Source organism: Tyto alba, unplaced genomic scaffold (assembly GCF_018691265.1).
Source record: "Tyto alba isolate M040663 unplaced genomic scaffold, T.alba_DEE_v4.0 Super-Scaffold_2, whole genome shotgun sequence".
Lineage (NCBI taxonomy): Eukaryota > Metazoa > Chordata > Aves > Strigiformes > Tytonidae > Tyto > Tyto alba.
In genome coordinates this window covers 21,032,785-21,053,921 of record NW_024881282.1, presented here as the reverse complement: position 1 = coordinate 21,053,921, position 21,137 = coordinate 21,032,785, and the positions used below count along the sequence as shown (strand labels likewise).

Genomic DNA, 21,137 nt, shown 5'->3' with positions numbered 1-21,137 from the left:
GTTCCTCAGGATTCAATTCTACAGCCAGTCCTGTTCAATATATTTATTAACGGTCTGGATGCAGGAGTTGAATGCACCATTAGCAAGTTTGCTGATGATACCAAACTGGAAGTTGCTGTTGACTCTCTCGAGGGACAAGAGGCCTTGCAGAGGGTTCTAGATAGATTGGAGCACTGGGCAATGATTAATGGGATGAAATCTAACTCGTCCAAATGCTGGATTCTGCACCTAGGACAGAGTAATGCTGGGCACCAAGTATAAGTTGGGAGAGGAGTGGCTGGAGAGCAGCCCTGCAGAAGGAGATCTGGGGGTGCTGGTCAACAGCAGGCTCAGTGTGAGTCAGCAGCGTGTGCTGGCAGCCAAGAGAGCAAACCCCATCCTGGGGTGCATCAAACACAGCATAACCAGCCGGTCAAAAGAGGGGATTATCCTGCTGTGTTCAGCACTGGTGCAGCCTCACCTCAAGTACTGTGTGAAGTTCTGGGCTCCGCAATTTAAGAAGGTTGTTAAGGTATTTGAATGCGTCCATAGGAGGACAACAAAGCTGGTGGAAGGGCTGGAAGGCATGTTCTGTGAGGAGTGGCTGACTTTGTCTTGTCTATTTTGGAGGAAAGGATGAGGGGCGACCTCATTGCTCTCCACAGATTCCTGAGGAGGGGAGGTGAAGAGGGAGGTGCTGAGCTCTTCTCCCCAGTATCCAGTGACAGGACGTGCGAGAATGGCTCAAAGCTGCATCAGAGAAGTTTTACACTGGAGATGAGGAAGCATTTCTACCAAGAGGGTGGTCAAACAGTGGAAGAGACCTCCTGGAGAGGTGGTTGATGCCCCAAGCCTGTCAGTGTTTAAGAGGCATTTGGACATTGCCCTTAATAACATGCTTTAACTTTTGGTCAGCCCTGAAGTGGTCAGGCAGTTGGACTAGATGGTCATTGTAGATCCCTTCCAACTGAAATAGTCTGTTCTATTCTAGTTTGCATTAGGAAAGCAGTAAATGCCGAAAGAGCATGCTTTTATTCATGGGATGCTGTTAAAGAAAATAATATCTGATTTTTTTTTTAATATATTTTAGTATTTGGTGTTGGGGACTTGGCAGTGGGTAGTGTTGTAGCCTGTAGTAGGTGTCTACCTTATAAAAAGATGTAGTTAAACTGGAAGAAATAGAAGGAAGCAGTTTTGGAAAGATAGTAGGTTTGGAACCTTGACCTGTGAGGAAAGTTGAGGAAATGGAGTTTTTATCTAGCGAAGACAAAATTATGTTGGCACACATGAGTATGTTCTGGTATTGAAAACCTTTATGAAAAAGAATATCATTGGGATTGAGACTGTGATTATTTGTTTCTTATGAGTGAGCAGGAGGGAAAAAATAGTTTAATTTACAGCAAATGTGATTATGTTTAGTACCTAATCTTTTCAACTCTTGTCAGTCTTTTCCCTTGTTTGCTGAAGAGGGAAGAAGCCACTTGGTAGGTCTAGGATCTCCCTTACAGGGAGTTTTAAAGAAACTGCTGCTGTAGATCACAGGGACATAAATTTCATAGTAAAGGCAGAGAGTCTTCATAGAAGGTTGCTTTTCCACTTTTCCTCTCTCTTCAATTGCTTGATGAGGCACTGATGTTGCTCATATTCCACTTTTCAGAGTGTTTTGAAGAGAGATGAAGTCATATGTCATTAGTCAACCTCTTGAAGTTTGTGTAACCCCTTCAAAGTAATTTTTTACCTTGCCATGTTGGAAACCAAAGTTGTTTACACAAAGTGCAAATCCCTGGATTAGTTTTCATATGAGCCTTCTTAAAAGTATACCATAAAATGAAGTTGAACAGTCTGGGTCTGAGGAAAAGATTAATAAAGGAGTGCACAGTGAACTCTGGGGAAGTGATAGTTCTATAAATAATTAATAGCTAAAAGCCATTTCAGAAAGATTGGTGCCCTGCTGAGGTCAGTATTAAAGTAGATGTTGGGGCTTTCAAAAGCTCTTAAAGTCACCCTTCAAGGTTTGTTTAGGTTTCTGTCTTTCTGGAGTTGAGTACATTTTATGATAAAGAAAATGCTGATAGCAAATACTGTGAAGATTTGTTTTCCGGTGGTAATATGACACTATTCACTGGGCAGCTATCTACAGCAGCAGAGTGTTTACAGATATCATAAGATGTGAAGCACTTTTAAGGAAATTCTTTTTGTAAGTGTTAGACCCATGAAACTCAAACATACTTTAGTGATAGTATTTACCATGTAGTAGAGCATTTTAAGAAACAGTGAATGAAGTAGTTGCATATATCTCCTGGTAACATTTTGAAATAGCTATATGTGCTTTAGATATATCTTACATATGTATATGTATATATGTAAAACACTGATTGCTTTGTTTAGTTTTATATAATTATGTTCTCACAGCTCATGTCTTTTTCTTTCTCCAGGATTTCAGTACTGGTGCTGTATTTGATAGTGACAGATATAGCTGAATACATCATTGCTATAAACACAGGCTAGAGGGCCTGACATTAAATGCTTTTCAAATGTAGTGAGAGATTGTTCTTTATATGAAAATCTTGCAGTCAAAACAGAAAAGAATGAGAGAGAAGTATTATCACCATCAATTAACAAGAGGTGGCAGTTTGAGAGGGGAAAAAAAGTAGTTTCTTCAAGTTCATACTGCTGTTTGTGGCATATTCAGAATTAGAATCACGATCCCTGTCTAGAATGGCTCTGGCAAAAGACAGTAAATGAGCATCACTGTAAAATAGTAGCTATTTCATCTTCCAGTGTAAGTAACAGATAATGTGCATGATTAAGTTGTACTGGAAAATATATTTTGCAGTTACAACCTTGCTTAAAATACTTCCCATTTTTTGTAAGAGCTTATCTTAAGCAGCTTTCATGATGTTTGTTTTAAAATAATAGGTCAATACTTAAAATTTGGTTTAATTGATAAAACCGAATAAAAACCTTGTGCTTCAGTCTGAGTCTGTACCCAAAAGAAACTGTGATGATCTGATTCTGGTCATCTTGGGCTTATGCATCTTTAAAGCTTAGGCAGTAATAGAAATCATTAATTTGGTAATAGAATGGTCTGTACGTTGCATGTGTATGTATATGTGTGTAGAGTTACGTGTTACACGTGAAGGACTTATTTGAAAATTGTCTGAGTTCATATTTCTTATATTTTACTTTAAACACTACTTACAAAGTTTATAAGTAACACCGTCTCTCAACTTGTCCGAATAAGGTCAGTGAAAGGATACAATATAGAATCAGTGTTTGTATCTCTGTGTCTTTTAATCCAAGTTTTAAGGATTGTGGAGCAATGCAGATCATACATACAGATTTTTGATGTCACTATTCCTTGTTATCTCCCATGTTCCCATTTCCCCACCCTTGCGGGGAGGAGAGAAGAGGATGAAGCGTAAATAGTGTTAAATTGTTTTGCTATAAGCAGCTCAAATGCATTAAGAGTTTATAAATAAAAATGAAATATTTTTCTTTAAGTAATCCAAAGACCATATGGTACATATCTAGAATCACCTAAGTGGTTAATTGCATGCTAAATTCCTTTCCTCTTCCCTAGTGTAAACAACTGCAAAAATATTTACATTCTGTGCCTTGCTAGATTTATTTATCATTTTATAATAAAAACATAGAAGTGTTATAAATTGAAATCTTAATCTCTTGCTTGACTTGCTTTCTAAAATGTCAGTGATGTCTCTGGGTTGGTTTACTTTGTGCAGTCTCCCACTCCTAACACAAATGCATGACACTGAAAAACTGAAGAGTATTGACATTAAGCAAGTTAGGGGCACAGCACAAGATGTGGTTTCTTGAAATTAGCTTCGTGTTATTCTAAACAAGATTAGAAACTGCAGCACAGGAAGTGGCTTTAAAGCTCTTTATTGGATTTTTTTATTATTGTGAAACTCCAGAATAATGATGATGTAATTCTATAAAACTTAGAGAGGCTCAGGCCAAAAATACAGAAAGTAAGTTGACCGAGCAAGCTGCTGCATACCTGTGGAGAGAATTGTTTCTGCCAGTCAGTTAGTGCTCTAGCTTTTCCCTGGAGGTAGCTACTGGCACAAACACTTTGCAAACTCTGCACTCCAAAACTCATTAAACTGTTTCTTCAACTGAGAATGAATTGAGGACATCTTCAAAGCATGCTGTAAACTTATGTAACAAACTGATACAATAAGGAAAAATATTCTGTGATTTGTTTCAGAGCAAAAGAGTGAATTCTTTAAGCTTCAAAGTGTGTGTGAAAATCCTTTTCTTGTTTCATAAAGTAAATGAGTAGTTTAAACAGAAAACTGGGAGAATAAATTCTGTTATGTGACAATTTGGCCTCCCCAAAATACGCATACCCAGCAGCAGAGCTTGAGCTTCAGAGCCTGGCAGCCACAGCCCAGGCTTCACTTGCAGTGCTGGGCTGCTCCCACCCATTACTATATGGGGGCAGGAAAAAAAGAGGAGCCTTACCAGGAAGCTTCTCAGCTTGTCTAACTGCAGGCTTAGTTATGTTGGGAAAGAGAGCATAGAAGAGGTTCAGAGAAGGGCATTTAATTCAAGCAGATAGCACACTAATTATGGGAGTCACTGTAATGAATGAATGAGACTGGCATTTTCTGTATGTGATGACTGAATGTTGTTCCAGTTCTGTGCTGTGAAATCTCTTGAGTATCTTTCTTGAATTTTGAGAAAAGTGATCTGGGACAGAATATGGGTGTGAAGAGCATGAAAATGCAAAGTGGTGTCAAAGGAAAAAAGTAAGACAAGATCTCCTGGTCATCAGATAATCCTGCTTCTTCTTTTGCTAAAAGCACTTTGATATTTTAAAATGATGCCTGTGCAGCTAGTACATCAGAATGGGAAACTTGCTGAGCTGAATGTGGAGCATCCCTCCAATCTGCACCCCACAGTAAATTCACCGTTTTTCTGTGCTGAAAAGTGGCTTTATAGTTATTGACCTGTAACCTGCAGCATTTTATGTTCCACCTCCGGCTCCTGCTGTATGAGCGGCTGACACAGTGCCAAGAAAACATTGCCTGTGCTAACTTCCAGTGTGCTTGCTTGCATGCCAGAGTGGTGTTGTCCTGGATTTTCACTAGCCCTGATGAACCTTGGTCTCAGCAGAGGGAAGTAGCCTGTACTGATTTTCATGCTAATTGCCATTCTCTCTTGGCTCCCAAGTTACCAGAACCTGGAGCTTTTTCATGACTCTCAGGAGTTTTCCACCCATGCTGATAGCTAAATTCAAGGGCATTAGGAGCAAAAATATCAAGTTAGTGCCAGACCCAGGGGTTCTCCACCCAGTAGCCCCCGAAGGAGATAAGTTGGCTGCTCCTCTATTGGATTCCCTGCCAGAATAAGAATTTAATTAAGAAGGGGGAGGGCACCAAGTATCATCTCCATCAAATATTGTTCCTTGTGGAAACTATTCAACAACTTGCTCATTGATGTAATTACTGTAGCACACATTTTGTAATTAGAAGACTTAAATGACGAAAGTACGTTTCTTAATTTAGTGTTGGGTCTTTTCAGGTTCTCACTTGTGTTTTTTCTCTTAAGTTGAAAGCAAAATGGACTTAAATGTACTTTGAAGTAACTTAAGTCACAGCATAAACTGTTGGAAGAGCATTCTGAAAAGCCTAAGCACTAGTCAAGAATTTCTGTAGGTTGCTTTTTTTTTCCTTTCAAAAATTGTTATAGGATTTTGTAGTGCTCTTTCCATGTAATTAGTGGAGCTCCATAGAATGATTATTACCCACACTCAAGCAAAAGATAAATTAGTATATATTAAGCTACCTATTATTTTATTCTTTCAGTTTTGTCTTTTTAGAGTCATATCTAAATTTTTATATGAGATTATTTCTGTGATAATCTTAACAGTTATAAATTTAGAATTCAAATAATCGAATCCTAATATTATGTAGTCTTCAAAATAATTGAATCCTAAATTTTTTTATATAGTCTTCAAAACAGTTTAGTTTAACTGATCCTACATGTTGTTAAAATCAATGAAGTGGCCTAACTTTTAAATAGAAAATAGAAGTTGTAGTAAATTACTCAAATTTCTCGTAAAGCAGTAGTGCTATCCTCTCCAAAGATAACAGGATAAATACTTTTGTCCTCTGACTACAAAAGAAGCCTATGTGTCTAGTTTGGGCAAGACACCTAGTTTAAGGTAGCTAAAGTAAAATGAACTGAATGTTACCCTGAGAATGTATCCTACAAGGACTTTGTAAAAAATTCCTGATAAGGTGTAAGAATACAAAGTATCAGTGAGCTATTTTTGTTTGTTACATGGTAAGATGGACAGCCATTGCACATGGAATTTTGAAAATATTTCAGAAATTATTATAGGAGAAGATTGATAATGTTGGTGGAGAAAAGGTCGCTTTACTACCTGCAGTGGATCACTTTCACACCTTTATTTCAGTCTGTTGTGCTGAATAAAAAGCAGGCATGAACATGACCTGTGGATGTCATATTATCATAACCCATGGGCTATGCTGTAAAATGCACTGTTTTATAAACTCCTGGAATGGGTTCATGGAACTTTTTGAAGTAGGTGATTACTCAGAGCTTTCATTAACTTTCTAGCTGCTTACCAAAAATATAACATTTAATAAGTAGAGTGCCCTAGTTACATGTCTAGCCTTCACCCTTTCCAAAAGGGAAATCGATAGGTCTTTTTTTTTTTTTTTTTTTTTTTTTTAATATGGAGAAATCATTCAGCATTGGAAATAACACAAGAAGTCAAGTAATTTTGCATCTATAGCTAATTTTATTAACATGGGGTTTTATGCTAAAAGGTGAACCATTTAGTTTTAAATACATTTACAATGATGTGTTTATTGATCATAGAATTTTTGAAAGGAGTATTAGCCTATATATTCTTGGGCTTATGAATGTTTTATTGCCTAGATTGTAATCTCATCTATATAAAGTAGGAAGAATTTTTTAAGCAGGCAGGTAGCTCCTTGTGATTTAGGGTAGAGGATGTGTCTTAATCTTTAATTATTTGTTTACAGGTAGCTAAGTCCAGTTGTGGAAAGTTAATTGCTAGAACAGCATAGAATCAGAAAATGTACTTAAGCAATGTAATAGGTACTGTGTAGTGATGAAATATTGAAGATTGAGAGTTCCTGATCAGAAACTTTGTGTGGTGACTGAGAAAAAAATGTAGTGTCAGGGAATGATGACATGCTAGAGTTATTCATACTCTAGAGGGGGGGAAATCTGTACTGGTTAAAAAAACCCAAAACATTTTAAAATCTAATATAGGCTTCATACTTCACTAGGGAACAGCAGTGTTTATAATCAGATTTCCTTGACTGCTGTTTGCAATCAGGAAACTATCTTACTTGCAGTATGCCTTTGAGGATGGTAGTCATCTTACATAACTTGAGCTATCTAAAAGTACATTCCTTATGTATTCCAGTGAAGAAAGAGAGAGTCATCTATACCTTATCGGTGTTAGGCATCTATCTTAAGAGGAATTGACTCATCCTCTATTTTTGTTTCCCTTTTGGGATACTGTCCTGTTGCCAGTGAATTTTTGAATTCTAAACTTCATATTTGAGAACCTCCCCAAATGCAGGGAGAGGAGTAGTGTGTTTCCTTGGCCTTTCTATACCCTTTCCCTTTCTCTTTTGAAAGGAAGCAATGTGACATTACTTAAGTATATTAGCAAAGACAAGGTCAAACAAAATGTCTTATATTTGAACAAAGGGTACTGAGGCCTGTTTTAGGTGCAGACTCTGAAACAAACTTTTAGTCTTGGACAGATTGCTGAGATGTTCTTTTCTCCTTGCTTACTTGTGATAGAGTTTCAACAAACCTGATGAATGGAAAGTTGATCATCTTGGAAGTGCAGACGAGCTGTTTTAAGTGCAGACCATTAAATACAAGAGCGTTTGATGTGAACAATGTTATTTGAGCTGTTGAGGAAGACATACTGTCCTAGTTACAGCTTGTATGAAGCATTAAAATAATTCCTTTCTGATGGAAGAGGTAGAAATATTCTTTTATATGTCAATTATTTTTGTTTGTAGCGGAAAAAGCAAGTTGAATTTTTCACTGAAATGATCTATTTGAAAATTATTTAATTTTCTGAGTATGTGAAACCAGTTCATCAGTAAAGCTTTCCATATTCCTGAGAGAGTTCTATTTTCAATTTGAAACTTTTAATCCTAACTTTGAAAACTTACTATACAATAAAATAAAACCTGACATGTTCTCCTGCTTAGCCTTCTAAGAATGTAGGCTCTCAGATCTGTTTTAAAATCTGCTTTTAGTTTAGCAATTTTGGTTATAATTAAGGTACTAGTTAGAAAAACTATAGCTATAAAGTATAAACACAGCAACCACAATACTTTTCAGAGCAAACTGGAGAGTGTATCCAAACTGAATGTTTCTACATACTTGCATTACAATGAGGTATGGTACAGTTGGTGTTTACTTTAAAGAAAAGAAAAAGAAAAGTTAATAATTCTTAAGAATTTGCATCATGCATCAAGACCCACATTGAAGACGAGAGACATTTTTTAATCTCCTCTAACTTTGCTGCTCCTACTTTAAACTAATTGTAGAGGCTAGATTGCTCACCCATGGCAAATTCCATCTGTTTTGGACACCTGTTTTAGGGTGGAGATAACCCTCTTGGTAAAAGTAGCTTTTGAATGGCTGGATTAGAGCTAACTTTGAGAACTTTATTTGGGGGTGTTGCTCAGAAAAGGGAGCTAACAACTTTGTTTCTTATCAGCTGTTCACAGTGATCTAGATTATAGGCCACTGTATGCTAACTTTTTTAAGACAAAAAGCCAAATACTTTCTGTTTCAACCCTCTCAGTTGGTCATTACATCTTTGACTTGGCTAATGGAGAATAAGGCAATAATCAGCACTTTCTTGAATAAAGAAACAGTTTATTTCAGCTGTCAAAAATCAGGATATTGTTACTTAGTGTGATAAAGAATCACGAAGATAAATAGTTCTGGAAAATTGCTCATGCCCCTTCACTTTTCTGTTTGGCTGCCTCAGAATTTTAGCCACTGACTCTAGGATAAGAAAAAGCGTCTGACAGCCCATGGATTTAAATTTAAAACATTTGTTGTGCTACTTTATTTTTTATCTTCTAGTTCCTCTTTAAAACTCTGTTTTCTGTAATACCTACAAAAATCGTGACAACAGTCATATCACAAGAATGTTAAGAGCTTCAACTTTGGATATGAAGACAAGTAAGATCATCTCATCTTTGGTTTTCTCAGAGACACAAAAGGGCAGAGTAGGTTTCTCACTCCTTCATCTATACATTCATCCAGCTTCAGGTCAAAAACTGTGCCCAAATCTGTTGGGAAACAATGCCTTTTCAGCTTGGACCTGCTTGCCTTTCTACATTGCACCAGAGAGGTGATGAAATCTTCATCCATGGAGGTGCCGAGACTTTAGACAGAACCCTGAGAAACCTCATCAAAGTTGGCTCTGCTTTGAGCACAGGTTGGACCAGATGACCTTTGGGGGTCTCTCCCAATTGAAATTACTCTGTTACAGTCAGGGGAAAAAAAAAAAAAAAGTATTTTAATTTCTGTGAAACTAAAGCTGATACTTATGATTTTCTCTGCTAAGAAAACATAAGTAAGCAATCAACACCAAACAGCATTAAAAATGAGTCCACCATCACTGGAATGAGTCATTAAGCCAAGTAACAATACATAAATGAATAGCAATATAATTACAGATGATAATCTGCTATGCATTTGAAAATGTGCAAACAAATCTGTGAACAATGACATTGCATGTGGATGTAATTTGTCTACCTCTGAGTTTTTTGGCATATGGAAAGCTGTATTTTTTATAGTATTAAGTACAAGTCCCTATTATCATCTTGTCTGTGGCAAGAGTTTATAAATTGAATTTTTCCAGGTGTGGCATTGGCTTGCCTGCATGGAAAATGATAAAATGTGGTGTTACTTGTAATAAGGTAATTGTGGTTTTCCTTCAAGAGCAGTAAAACAACATGGCTATTATCAAATATGAATACATTCTTTTACTGCTTGATTTTTTTCTCCTTCTGACCTTATTTATGCATAATTTCAATTGTGATGATCAGTATATTGGAAATACAGTATCTAGGTTGAAGAATGCTTCTTATAATAAAGGATGTGTTCATTCTGGTATTTCTGGTGGTGGTTGTTTTTTTTCTTTTTTCTTTCTTTTTTTTTTTTTTTTTCCGAACTGTGTGTCATTAACAGTATCAGATTTCTTCCATCATATTTCAGAAAATGCCAAACAATTTAAAGGATTTAAAAGATGACTTCTGTTTTTTTGTTTTTTCCTTACAGGCCTGGCAGCTGCGATTCAGTCATCTTGTGGGATACGGTGCCAAATATTACTCCTACCTCATGTCTAGGGCTGTTGCCTCCATGGTGTGGAAACAGTGTTTTGCTCAGGACCCATTTGATAGGTAAAACCAGAAAAAATATTAAGTAGAATAAAGTGTAATGCTACTTGTTTCTGAAAAACATGAAACAAATGGGGCTACATAGGTTGGTGGGCTTTTTAAATGACAATTAGTTTTTAGCCTTTTTCTTGATTTTTAAGAGGATTACAAAACAGGAGATAACCACATGTATAAAGTGTACTTTGGGACATGTTCATTGGTGCAAAAAAATTCGTGTCAGTGTTTTAAAATACAGGTGTGCCAATTGGGAGGCACTGAAATCCATATTTAGATGTAATTAGAGAGCTTGATTTTCATAGTTGCTTAATTAGTTGTAATTTTCTATTGAAATCAAAGCAGCTGTGCATATTAAAGCTTCATGTCACCAACTTCAAAGCTAAGTATAGCTATCCTGCTTATTTAGCTTTGTGAAATTAAAAAGTAAATGGTGAGATCACAGAGTGTAAGTGCTCTTATACCTTAAGTGAATGTTCAGAGCATTGTAATAGAACAACTTCTTCCCTTGGAGCAGTGAAGGCTGAAATGTTGTTCACAAATTAACTTCTATAAACACCAACACATATTCATATGTATAAGATTTGTCTAGTTCAGTTACTCATAGTATAATTTTAAATGTAATTTGAATTTGAGGAGTCAACATGGAAGTGAGGCAGTCATTGTTTCAGGGTGGAAAATTTCATTTGATCTCTGTTTCTGAGTCCTGTCAAGATCCTGGAAACAAATCTGACTGAAAGCTGAACTGGTTGTGTTTGCAGATGGCCCTAACATCTGTGTTTCTCCAGGGCAATGGGCGAGCGCTATCGTAGAGAGATGCTGGCACATGGCGGTGGAAAAGAGCCCTTACTTATGGTTCAAGGTAGAAAAAAAATTAGAACTGTTTTATTCCCTTGCTCAAGGAGGAAATAATTTAACTGCATTTCCCAATTTGGTCTTTTTAGTTACGATTTTCATTGGATTTATGAAAAAAACCTTGTTCATGTATTTAGTTAAATGGACTGGTTGCCAACTTTATGTCATGGTCAGTAGAACTTGTGATACACAGAATAAAAACACACACGGGATGAACTGTTGGAAGGGGTTGTATTACAAGGCTCTCTAAAGAATTCAGAACAAGAGTATCACATACTTGAAGAAAGATAGATGACACCATTTTCAGATACAAAAAATCAGTAACTTTTACATACATGGAATTCATAATAGATCTAGTTATTTTGAATACAAGAATTTGAACTTGTTTTGCCCGTGACGTTTTAGCATCCTCAAAATAGGTTTGGTTGTATCAATACTTTGAGTTTACGTTCTTGCGAAATGGAAGTCTGAGGACTGTAATAAAACATGGTTTATTATTCTTCTCAATACCATATTTGCCTTTTTTAATCTGGAAGATAACTTTTAAAAATCATTCATAGTGGTAGCAAAAATACTATACTTCATATATTAAAAAAATTAATGTCAGGAGAATCAAACAAGTTTGAGAAACTGCTGATTTTATCTCAAATCTATCAGTGAGATCAGGATAAAGACTTTTCTCCATAATGTTAGTATTCAAACCAAACATTTTTGCATTAGTGTCACTGTTCCTGATTCGCACTTGGTAAGTACTTCATCTAATGGGGCATCTTTCAAGTTGCTCTGAAATTCTTAATATTAGGGATGAATATTAATTAATTGTCCTCAGTTCACTCCAGTTTGGTAGTCTGGAATTTGTGGTGTTCCTTCCACAGATGAGGAAGACAGTGGTAACGTGTCTGTATTTCACCATGAGATTGGCACAGTTTCATAACTAGAACATTTCAGTTCTTTGACCCACCTGTTTATATTTAAGGCCATAATCTCTGGTCTCCTTAGACTCATATTAAGCAACTATATTTCTGATCGATGGGGTTACTTTTCATTCAGCATGACTTTGCAAACTTCCCTTTCTTTCCGGTTCTTGAAGAGTCTGTGATTGTAACCTCAAACTGTAGTCCAAAATTGTGGATTAGAGGAGCTGCAAGATAGGAACATGTAACTTTACAAGCAAATCCAATTATTATATTGTAAGTCATATGGTAGAGAAAGAAAGAATGTTTTTAAGCACTAGTTGTGCTTATCATCTTTTCTATTTCTGTGATGTATTTTTAATTTTACTGAGCATGGAATCTTCCTGGAATGTCCTAGAGGCTACGTTGAAGTTGCTGGCACTGTGCTCCCTTGAATCAAATATTATTTGAATGAATTGTGCAAAATTCATCTGTGGATGGGCTTATATAAAATCTGTGAAAGTACAACTGGCTTTTCCGCTTGCATGTGAGAGAACACAGTGGAACACGTTACAATCAGTTTGGGGTTGAGAGTATGCATCAGTTATTTTGGATAAAACTTGCTACTGAAGTTAATCAAAAAAAGTGGCATCATAGCCCAGGAAATTCCAAGTTTATTTTAAGTTTAAAGGAAATCCAAATACGATGAAGTCTGGCAAGGTACAGTGAAAGCACACCAACAAGTTTAACTCTTGTAATGCAGTAATTAGATGTTTTAAGCATTTCAGTATTCATAGTCCTCATGCTTGTAGTCCTCAATTCATTTAGTGCAGATAGTTCGTCAGTGAGTTGTCAGGACCAATGAAGAATGATGAAGCAGTGATAGCTGTGCAGCCTGGGGTTTGAAGAAGAGAGCAAGCTGTGTTTAAGGAATAGTTGTGCATACTGCAGGGCAGTGAACTTGATGATAATGATAGAATAATGGGATCTTTTATGATGTGACCAGAAAAATCTATGTATAAAAGATATACAGTTTGATTCAAAATTTTTTTTCCTTAAATCAGTGAATCCATAAACCACTTAATGGAACTGTGTGCCACTTTAAGGTCAGTGACTGTAGTGCACCTGCTGGTGTGCTTGTTCACATGTAACAGGGGAACCAGACAGCAGTAACTCCTCTGTCAGCATTAGCATGATACTGGTGACGAGAGCACAAGCTATGATTTACAAAAAATGGCAGAGGTTTTCAAGATGTTCTCACAGAATTACAGAATCATAGAATAGTTGAGGTTGGAAGGGACCTCTGGAGGTCTTCTAGTCCAACCTCCCTGCTCAAGCAGGTCTACCTAGAGCCCGTTGCCCAGGACCAAGTCCAGACAGTTTTTGAATATCTCCAAGGAGGGAGACTCCACAGCCTCTAGTGGCAACCTGTGCCAGTGGTCAGTCACCATCACAGGAAAAAAGTGTTTGCTGATGTTCAGAGGGAACTTCCCATGTTTCAGTTTGTGCCCACTGCCTCTGGTCCTGTCATTGGCCACCACTGACAAAAACGTGGCTCTGTCTTTTCTGCACCCTCCTTCCAGGTTTCTATACTCTCTAGTAAGATCCCCCTGAGCATTCTTTTCTCTAGGCTGAACAGTTCCAGCTCTCTTAGTCCTTCCTAATTGAACAAATGCTCCAGTCCCTTCATCATCTTCATGGCCCTTTGTTGGACTCTCTCTAGTATGTCCGGGTCACTGATTGTACTGAGGAGCCCAGCACTGGGCACAGCATTCCAGCCCGATGCTGGCTCATGTTCAACTCGGTGTCCACCAGGACCCTCAAGTCCTTTTCTGCAAAGCTGCTTTCTTGCTGGGTGGCCCCCAGCATATGTTGGTGCCTGGGGTTGTTCCTCCCCAGGTGCAGGATTTTGCGCTTCTCCTTGTTGAACTCTGCCTAATCATCCATATCATTAATGAAGACAGGCTGAGAGAGTTGGGGTTGTTCAGCCTAGAGAAGAGAAGGCTCCAGGGAGACCTTACAGTGGCCTTCCAGTACTTAAAGGGTGCCTACAGGAAAGATGAGTAGGGATTCTTTATCAGCGAGTGTAGTGATAGGACAAGGGGTAATGGTTTCAAACTGAAAGAGGGTAGATTTAGATTAGGTATCAAGAAGAAATTCTTTACTGTGAGAGTGATGAGACACTAGAACAGGTTTCCCAGAGAAGCTGTGGCTGCCCCCTCCCTGGGAGTGTTCAAGGCCAGGTTGGACGGGGCTTGGAGCAACGTGGTCTATCAGAAGGTGTCCCTGCCCATGGCACAGGGGTTGGAATTAGATGATCTTTAAGGTCCCTTTCAACCCAAACCATGTTGTGATTCTGTATTAAACAAGACTGGACCTAGTGTTGACCCATTGGGTACACTGGTCATTACTGGCCTTCAACTAAACTTTGTGGCACTGATTAACTCCCTCTGAGCTTGGTCATTCAGCCAGCTTTTAATCCACCTCACTGTCTGATCATCCAGCTCATATATCACAGCTTCTCTGTGAGGATCTTGTGGGAGACAGTGTCAAAAACCTTGCTGAAGTCCAGGTAGACAATATCCACAGCTCTACCCTCATTTACTAGGCCAGTTGTTTCATCATATAAGGTTATCAAGTTGGTTAAGCATGACTTTCCCTTAGTGAACCCATGGTGACTATTCCTGATGTTTTCTTTGTTGTTCATGAGACTGGAAATGGTTTCCAGGATTAACTCCTCCACCACCTTCGTAGGAATTGAGGTGAGACTGACCAGCCTGTAGTTCCCTGTGTTCTCCTTCTTGCCCTTTTTGAAGATAGGAGTGACATTTGCTTTTTTCCAGTCTTTTGGCACTTCTCCCAGTGGCCATGATTGATCAAAGATTACTGAGAGTCACCTTGCAATGTCATCTCCCAGCTCCCTCAGCAATCATGGGTGTATCCCATCAAGGCCTGTGGATTTATGTATGTCCAGTTTGCTTAAGTATTCCCTGATTTGATCGTCTTCCATCAAGGTTGCATCTTCCCTGCTTCAGATTATCTCCCTGGCCACTTTTGTATTCTGAATTTCACTTTTATACTCTGTATTTTGTTTAGTATTACTTTAAACAGAAATTTTAAAAGATATTCAAGATCATAAAAATAATCCAAATTCAGCAGCAGATTACTTGCCCATGCATATTGTGATGTTCATTTGTAGACAGTGCAAAACTTAAACAAACATGCTTGAATGACTCCCTGAAAAATGAAACTGAGGTGACTCAGGTCTTTTGACAAGTTAATAATTTGATGGCTTGTTTGGGATTATTTGAGGTTAAATCATAGAATGCACATGATGGAAAAGCTTATTATATGTTTATACTTAAATGTTCTGTATTTACTGCAAAAATTGAGAATTTAAGGAGAAAATAAGAACAGTTACTTGTTCTTTAATTTATTTAGGTTCAATAAGCTTCTGATTCCTTTTGCTGCATTTTTCCTTTTCATTACGGATGTTTCAGAATACTTGATTTCCATCTTCTGTTGGTTTTCATCAGTTGCAAAACTACGCTCCCATAGCACATGACCTGATTAAAGACAGGTTCCACCAAACTTAAAAGCTTGTTGTTTTTATTTTTCTTCGGGGAAACAGTCCAGATTCGGTGCTCACTAGTGCCATATTTAAAAAACTTTTAAGTTCTGTAGGCTATTATTTCAGGCATTTTTTTATATATAAAGAAATGTGCTTGTAAAAGTCTGACTTTTAGATGCACATATGTATCCTCACCCTTGAAGTGCTTCTGTATCTCATTGTAAAGTTAGCCATATTCATTGACTGTTTGATAACAGACAACTTCACAAACACATTTCGTTTATACAGTTTCATTGTTACGATTTTCTTCTCAGAAGCTATCTATTGTCTTTCTTTTGTGTTTGGATATGACCCTAGCTTTTAATCTTTCTCCCACATGATTCCATAGATATACTGATGAGGGAAGATAAAGGATCTGACCTGCCATCCAGTAGAGTTACTGACAAGATTCTTGTTTGGACTAGTCTTTAATTAGAAAACACAATATACTTTTTTTGTTGTTTGGATTTGATTCTCTTGGCATTTGTTTCCATTAAAAAAAAAAAAAACAAAACCAAAACCCTAAGGCTTTATGAAACCTTTTTAAATATTTTCTGAAGTGACCCCTTTTATCCTACCCCTTTGATAATCTACAAAGTACAGAAATAGTCACAAATATGGATAGCAGGAGCAATTAAAAAATGAGTGAACAATGCTTTGCCCAGGAGGCTTTCTTTTTTTTTCCATAGAGAGGAAATACAGTTTGAGAAGAACTTGATTCCTCTATAATTTTTGGGTTGGCCACATGGCTCTTGCAGACTCTCTCCTTCCCAGGACTACATAGCATTAGGGTTTCCAAATTCTTTTAAAGATACGTAACCCAGGTGTCCCTTCCAGGTCCAGTTGTGTGCTGGTTGCAGGTCTGAACAAGATTCAGGTGTGCACCATCCCTCCCCCTCTCCCTTGGCACTCCCAGACTGGAAAGAAACCCAGGTGTATAGGCAGAAAGTGCATTGCAGTGTGAAAAGTACTGGGTTGGATGATCAGTGAATTAAGAGCAGTTTTGATGCAGTCATATTGCCCTTTGGGTCTCTGAAGAGGTCCTACATGTGAAGTTGTGTTCTTGATTTGTTAATGCTGTATTATATTGCAGACAGTCATACTCAGCTGTGTGCATACATGGTAATCAAACCAACCGACTATGTAAATAAACATGCACTTGCTCCAATGCAGTTTGAAAATTTGTTTTTCCGTGCCTCAAATTATACTTTGTGGAATAATTACGATTTGAAGAGGCAGTAAAAATCTTCAGATAATGATTTTATGTCTCTTTGAAAGTATAAGAAATATGCATAAATCCTAGGTGATGTGAATGGCAACATATGTTAACTCAAACTACATGGACCCAAAATAATTAGTGTTCCAAAGGGGCAGAGGCCAAATTATGCCACAGGCTTTATTCTTCTCCCAATTTTCAGTGATTGTAGGTTACAGCTAACCATCTCTCAAAAGGGTGTGGTTAACCACTGTGCTGTAATGTGAAAGAAAACTTCAAAGCGGAGAAGATAAGCTATGCAGTTGCCTTAGGCTTGGGAGAGACTGAGCTGAAATAGGAGTTGGGCCGAACGTATAAAATACACTCCTAGATTTTAAAACTGCAACCATCAGACCTTGTGGACATCTTACTAAATCATTTAGGCTGAAGTGCTGAGTACTTACAATATATCAAAGCTGATCTTGCTTTGATATATTTTGATGGACTTTAGAGAGAGACATGACCCTTAACACATCTGTGTAGAGTAAGAGGTTAAAATATGGTAATACCACCAGTGTCTGTTTCTTTTGGAGTTGTCTACTCTAAAATCTGTAGTTACTTATTTCGTAAATTTTACTACTGTAGGAGTTCTTCGGCAGTGACCTCAGTTACTCTTCATCCTTCCCTTGCAAAAGTAAATTCTCCTAGTGTCTGCTTTTGATGTCAGTGATGGGAAAATAGCAATGCAGTAGACCACAAATGGAAGAAATCTGAAACTGGTTTGTATTATCAAAAGTTGGAACTACTAGCTAGGAGGCCATTTGACATCGCTATTGTCAGAATGATTTTGAATTCTCCGACATTTAAAACAAACCATGTGAAGTCTAAATGAATGCAATTTGTAACACGTTTTGAGTGAGATTTTGTAAGACTGTGTTCAGCTGCACTAAAATACATAGAAGTGTACTGTAATTAATTATGTTTCTTTTATTCATTTTGTAATATCCAGGATTGGAATGCTTTTGTTCTTATTTGCCATTTTTTGTAAGAGGGAAATTAAATCTACTTGAAGATAATCCCAGCATCAATCTCTTCCCCCTAAGCATTATGCTGTTAGCTTTTCTTCTTTTGCAACATATTGATAATCACAGTTTTAAGAATCATGAATAGGTTTTAGTGTGTCAAAAGAATGGGCTAAACATCATCCAGACTGGCTGGTTTTTATAAAGTCAGTTGGGAGGGGTTTTTTGTATTTTGGGGCTTGGGAAGTGGTGGTTATGTCTGTTATGGCTATCTTTATATATTGTCTACGCAGCATTACAGTCATCCCTCCATATTGATACTTGATAGAAAAGAGCATATTGGCCGCAGAAAAATGGTTCTTTTATAAAGTCCCATCTTAAAAATAGGAAGAAAGGAATAATTTCACTAGTCTGAGATTTTTATACCTGAACTAGTCATCCAGGTTTCCTTTCTGGGATACGGGGAAAAGTAGGTTCTTCGTAGGCACAACTCATCATAAAGTAGACCTCTAAAAAAGGTCAGATGAGTGGCACGCATGAAGTGTCTTCCTACTGCTCAGTTTCTAGAAATAGGGCCAGTTAGGTCAGATGTAAATGTCTGCGGAAAAATGAGGCCAAAAAATGGCAAAATGAATTGTACTGTGGGGACTGGACTGCTCCAACTGAGTTTCAGACGAAGCTCCAGTAGTCATGCATGACAGGACATGTTCCAGTGGGCTGCCATCCATGTCACCTTCTTAAGGCGTTCTCTCCACTTCTGAGAAAACTGCAGGAAAATAATACGGGTTTAAACTGGAATTTTCCAAGTCTGTTAGGGAGCAAACCCATGTCCCCCAGCCAGCCTGCTCAGAAACCTGAGGGAGGGAGTCTGCAAGACGCCATGGGTCTCTGGGAAGGTTAGATTAGTAGCTGGTATCTGGACACATCTGTTTCTCAGCACAGTGCATAGCAAGCCATTTTTCATTGTGAACTAGAAGTAATTCCACAGCAATTTTATTAACATTAAAGCAGATGACAAGTTTACCAAGTATTTGGAAATACTGTGTTCTCTTTCATTTTGAAAATAGCTTGATACAAGCTTAATTTAACAGCATTTCAGTCAACCTATACATAGTATGAGATTTGTTTTCCTTGTAGTGCTCAGTATTAATCTACTGGGTCATGGCAATTTGTGTTGACACTTGCAACGTGTTTAAATCAGATTGAAATGGGATTCTGTGAGGTCTTAGCAAAAAAATTCTTTTTGCTTGCTCACACAGAATTACCTTGAGCTGGTCTGTTTCCTGGTGGGTTTTGAATCTTTGTGCTGTAGTAAAAGATTCCACTCTTTTAGCAGCATGCAATTAGAATTTCCACTGAAAGCAAATACTGCTGAGGATGTGAAAGAATATAAAATTCTGTTCAGTAGATACACCGATCAGAAAGGGTAGAACAAGGTTATATTTACATTGGCAGTTGTCAGAAAGAACAGATCACTTCAAAGAAGTATGAAGATGAAATTTTACATTTTTTGGCAGCTGTACTGTTGGGTTTTTTTTTGTTTTGTTTTTTTTTTTTTTTTTTCTGGTACAAGTAATGCAGTAAATTTCCATATATGATCTTGAAAATGTTAATAACAGTGAAAAGACCAACATTAATGTAATGTTCAGTACAAAGAAACATCTGAAAATAATTTACCGGATATATTCTCATGCTTTCTAAAAGCTTGGATTCTGGGGAGGAAGGTGTGAGATTTTTAGCTGCTCTGTTTATAGAATTACCTGGCAAAGTACTTGAGCATGATTCTTCATTATGCTAATTTCTCTGTCTGTTATTCTGTAGCCATATGCTATAGCTAACATGCACTAATTAAAGTTCTTAATAAAAGGTAAGTTCTGGTACTGTAAAAAGGCAAAACTAAAACTGCAGTGCACTGAAAATGCTTTTATTCGGGTGTATTGCATGCCCTGTGAAAAAAATTTCAGATATTTGTACTTTAAAAAAAATACTAAATTAATTGTTTTTAAGATGTATAACACTTTGAGAAAATATATTTCTTTTTCTGTCTCTGTCGGACCTGATACTCATCAGATAAGGATTTAGATACCTACTGAATCACTGATTTATTCCAGTCATTTGGAAATGACTGAGTCTATGGTTACTTTGTTTTAATATGGATATAATTCCCTGCTTAAGCAAGATTGTAATGATAAAAATCAGTTAACAATCTTGAAACCTGTCAATTCTGTGATAATTTGTAACAGGTAGCTTGAAGAAATTAAATAATCCCTGTACACTGTAATTACATTTATTTCTTAACAAGGAAACATGATAGCAATTTCTGTCATTATGTGACATTAAAAGTTATTTAGCAGTAAGTGTTGTTTTTGACAAAGCTTTCAAGGTCCTAGTATTCTTGCTAAGAGTCTATTCTCTTGGTTTTGTAGGTATGCTTCAGAAATCACCTTCGGTTGAAGATTTTGTGGATGCCCTTGTTTCAGACTTAGACCAGGACTTCGAAACGTTTATCATGGACTCATAAAAATGTTCAACAGAACTGAATTCTTTTATGGAAGATTGCATATGTCTTCGTAATTGTGGATAAAATATTGTGGTGACTCATTTTGGTTTTTGGTGAACACTTGTAAAAGTTTGAGTATTCATGCTGGTGGAACAGTAATAAATAATTTCTTTGGATCAACTTGTTTCATTTATGAAGATGTTGGCTTTCCGTTGCATAGCAGCTTAAGCATGGAATTTGAAAGAACAAATCCTCTAGCATGGACTGTTAGAAAATGTGATCTTGTTGGAACAGCTGATCAGATGGAAATTGAACTCATCTCTAGAGTGAGTGGAGTGGTATGAATGGTATTTTGGTATGCATGTTGCATTCAGTATTAGGACGTACCTGTTGAGTGTCATGACCCAGAACTATTTGCATGGGTCTTTCTCACACAGTCATGGATATTCTTTAAACTCGTTTAACCCTATTTCTTGCAGGAGTTCTGCATTGGAGAAAAGCAAATTGTGTTTGCAGTGGAGGGGAAATTGGAAAGAAAGATGAAGCGGAAAACTAGGAACTGTATGTGAGGTAGGGAACAAAAAGATGGAAAAAGAAAAACTGTAATCATACAGGCA

At 37.3% G+C, this 21,137-nt stretch overlaps 1 protein-coding gene across 1 annotated transcript in view; it reads left to right on the top strand.

Moving 5' to 3' along the window:
- Positions 1 to 20,700, top strand: part of LOC104366465 (mitochondrial intermediate peptidase) — a 79,719-nt gene extending 59,019 nt beyond the window's left edge. The window contains exons 17-19 of the mRNA XM_042792969.1: positions 10,333 to 10,454; positions 11,234 to 11,307; positions 20,447 to 20,700. Of these exons, the coding sequence (XP_042648903.1) occupies positions 10,333 to 10,454; positions 11,234 to 11,307; positions 20,447 to 20,541 (291 nt within the window). The 3' untranslated portion in view covers positions 20,542 to 20,700. The remainder of the gene's footprint in view (positions 1 to 10,332; positions 10,455 to 11,233; positions 11,308 to 20,446) is intronic.
- The last annotated feature ends 437 nt before the right edge of the window (positions 20,701 to 21,137 follow it).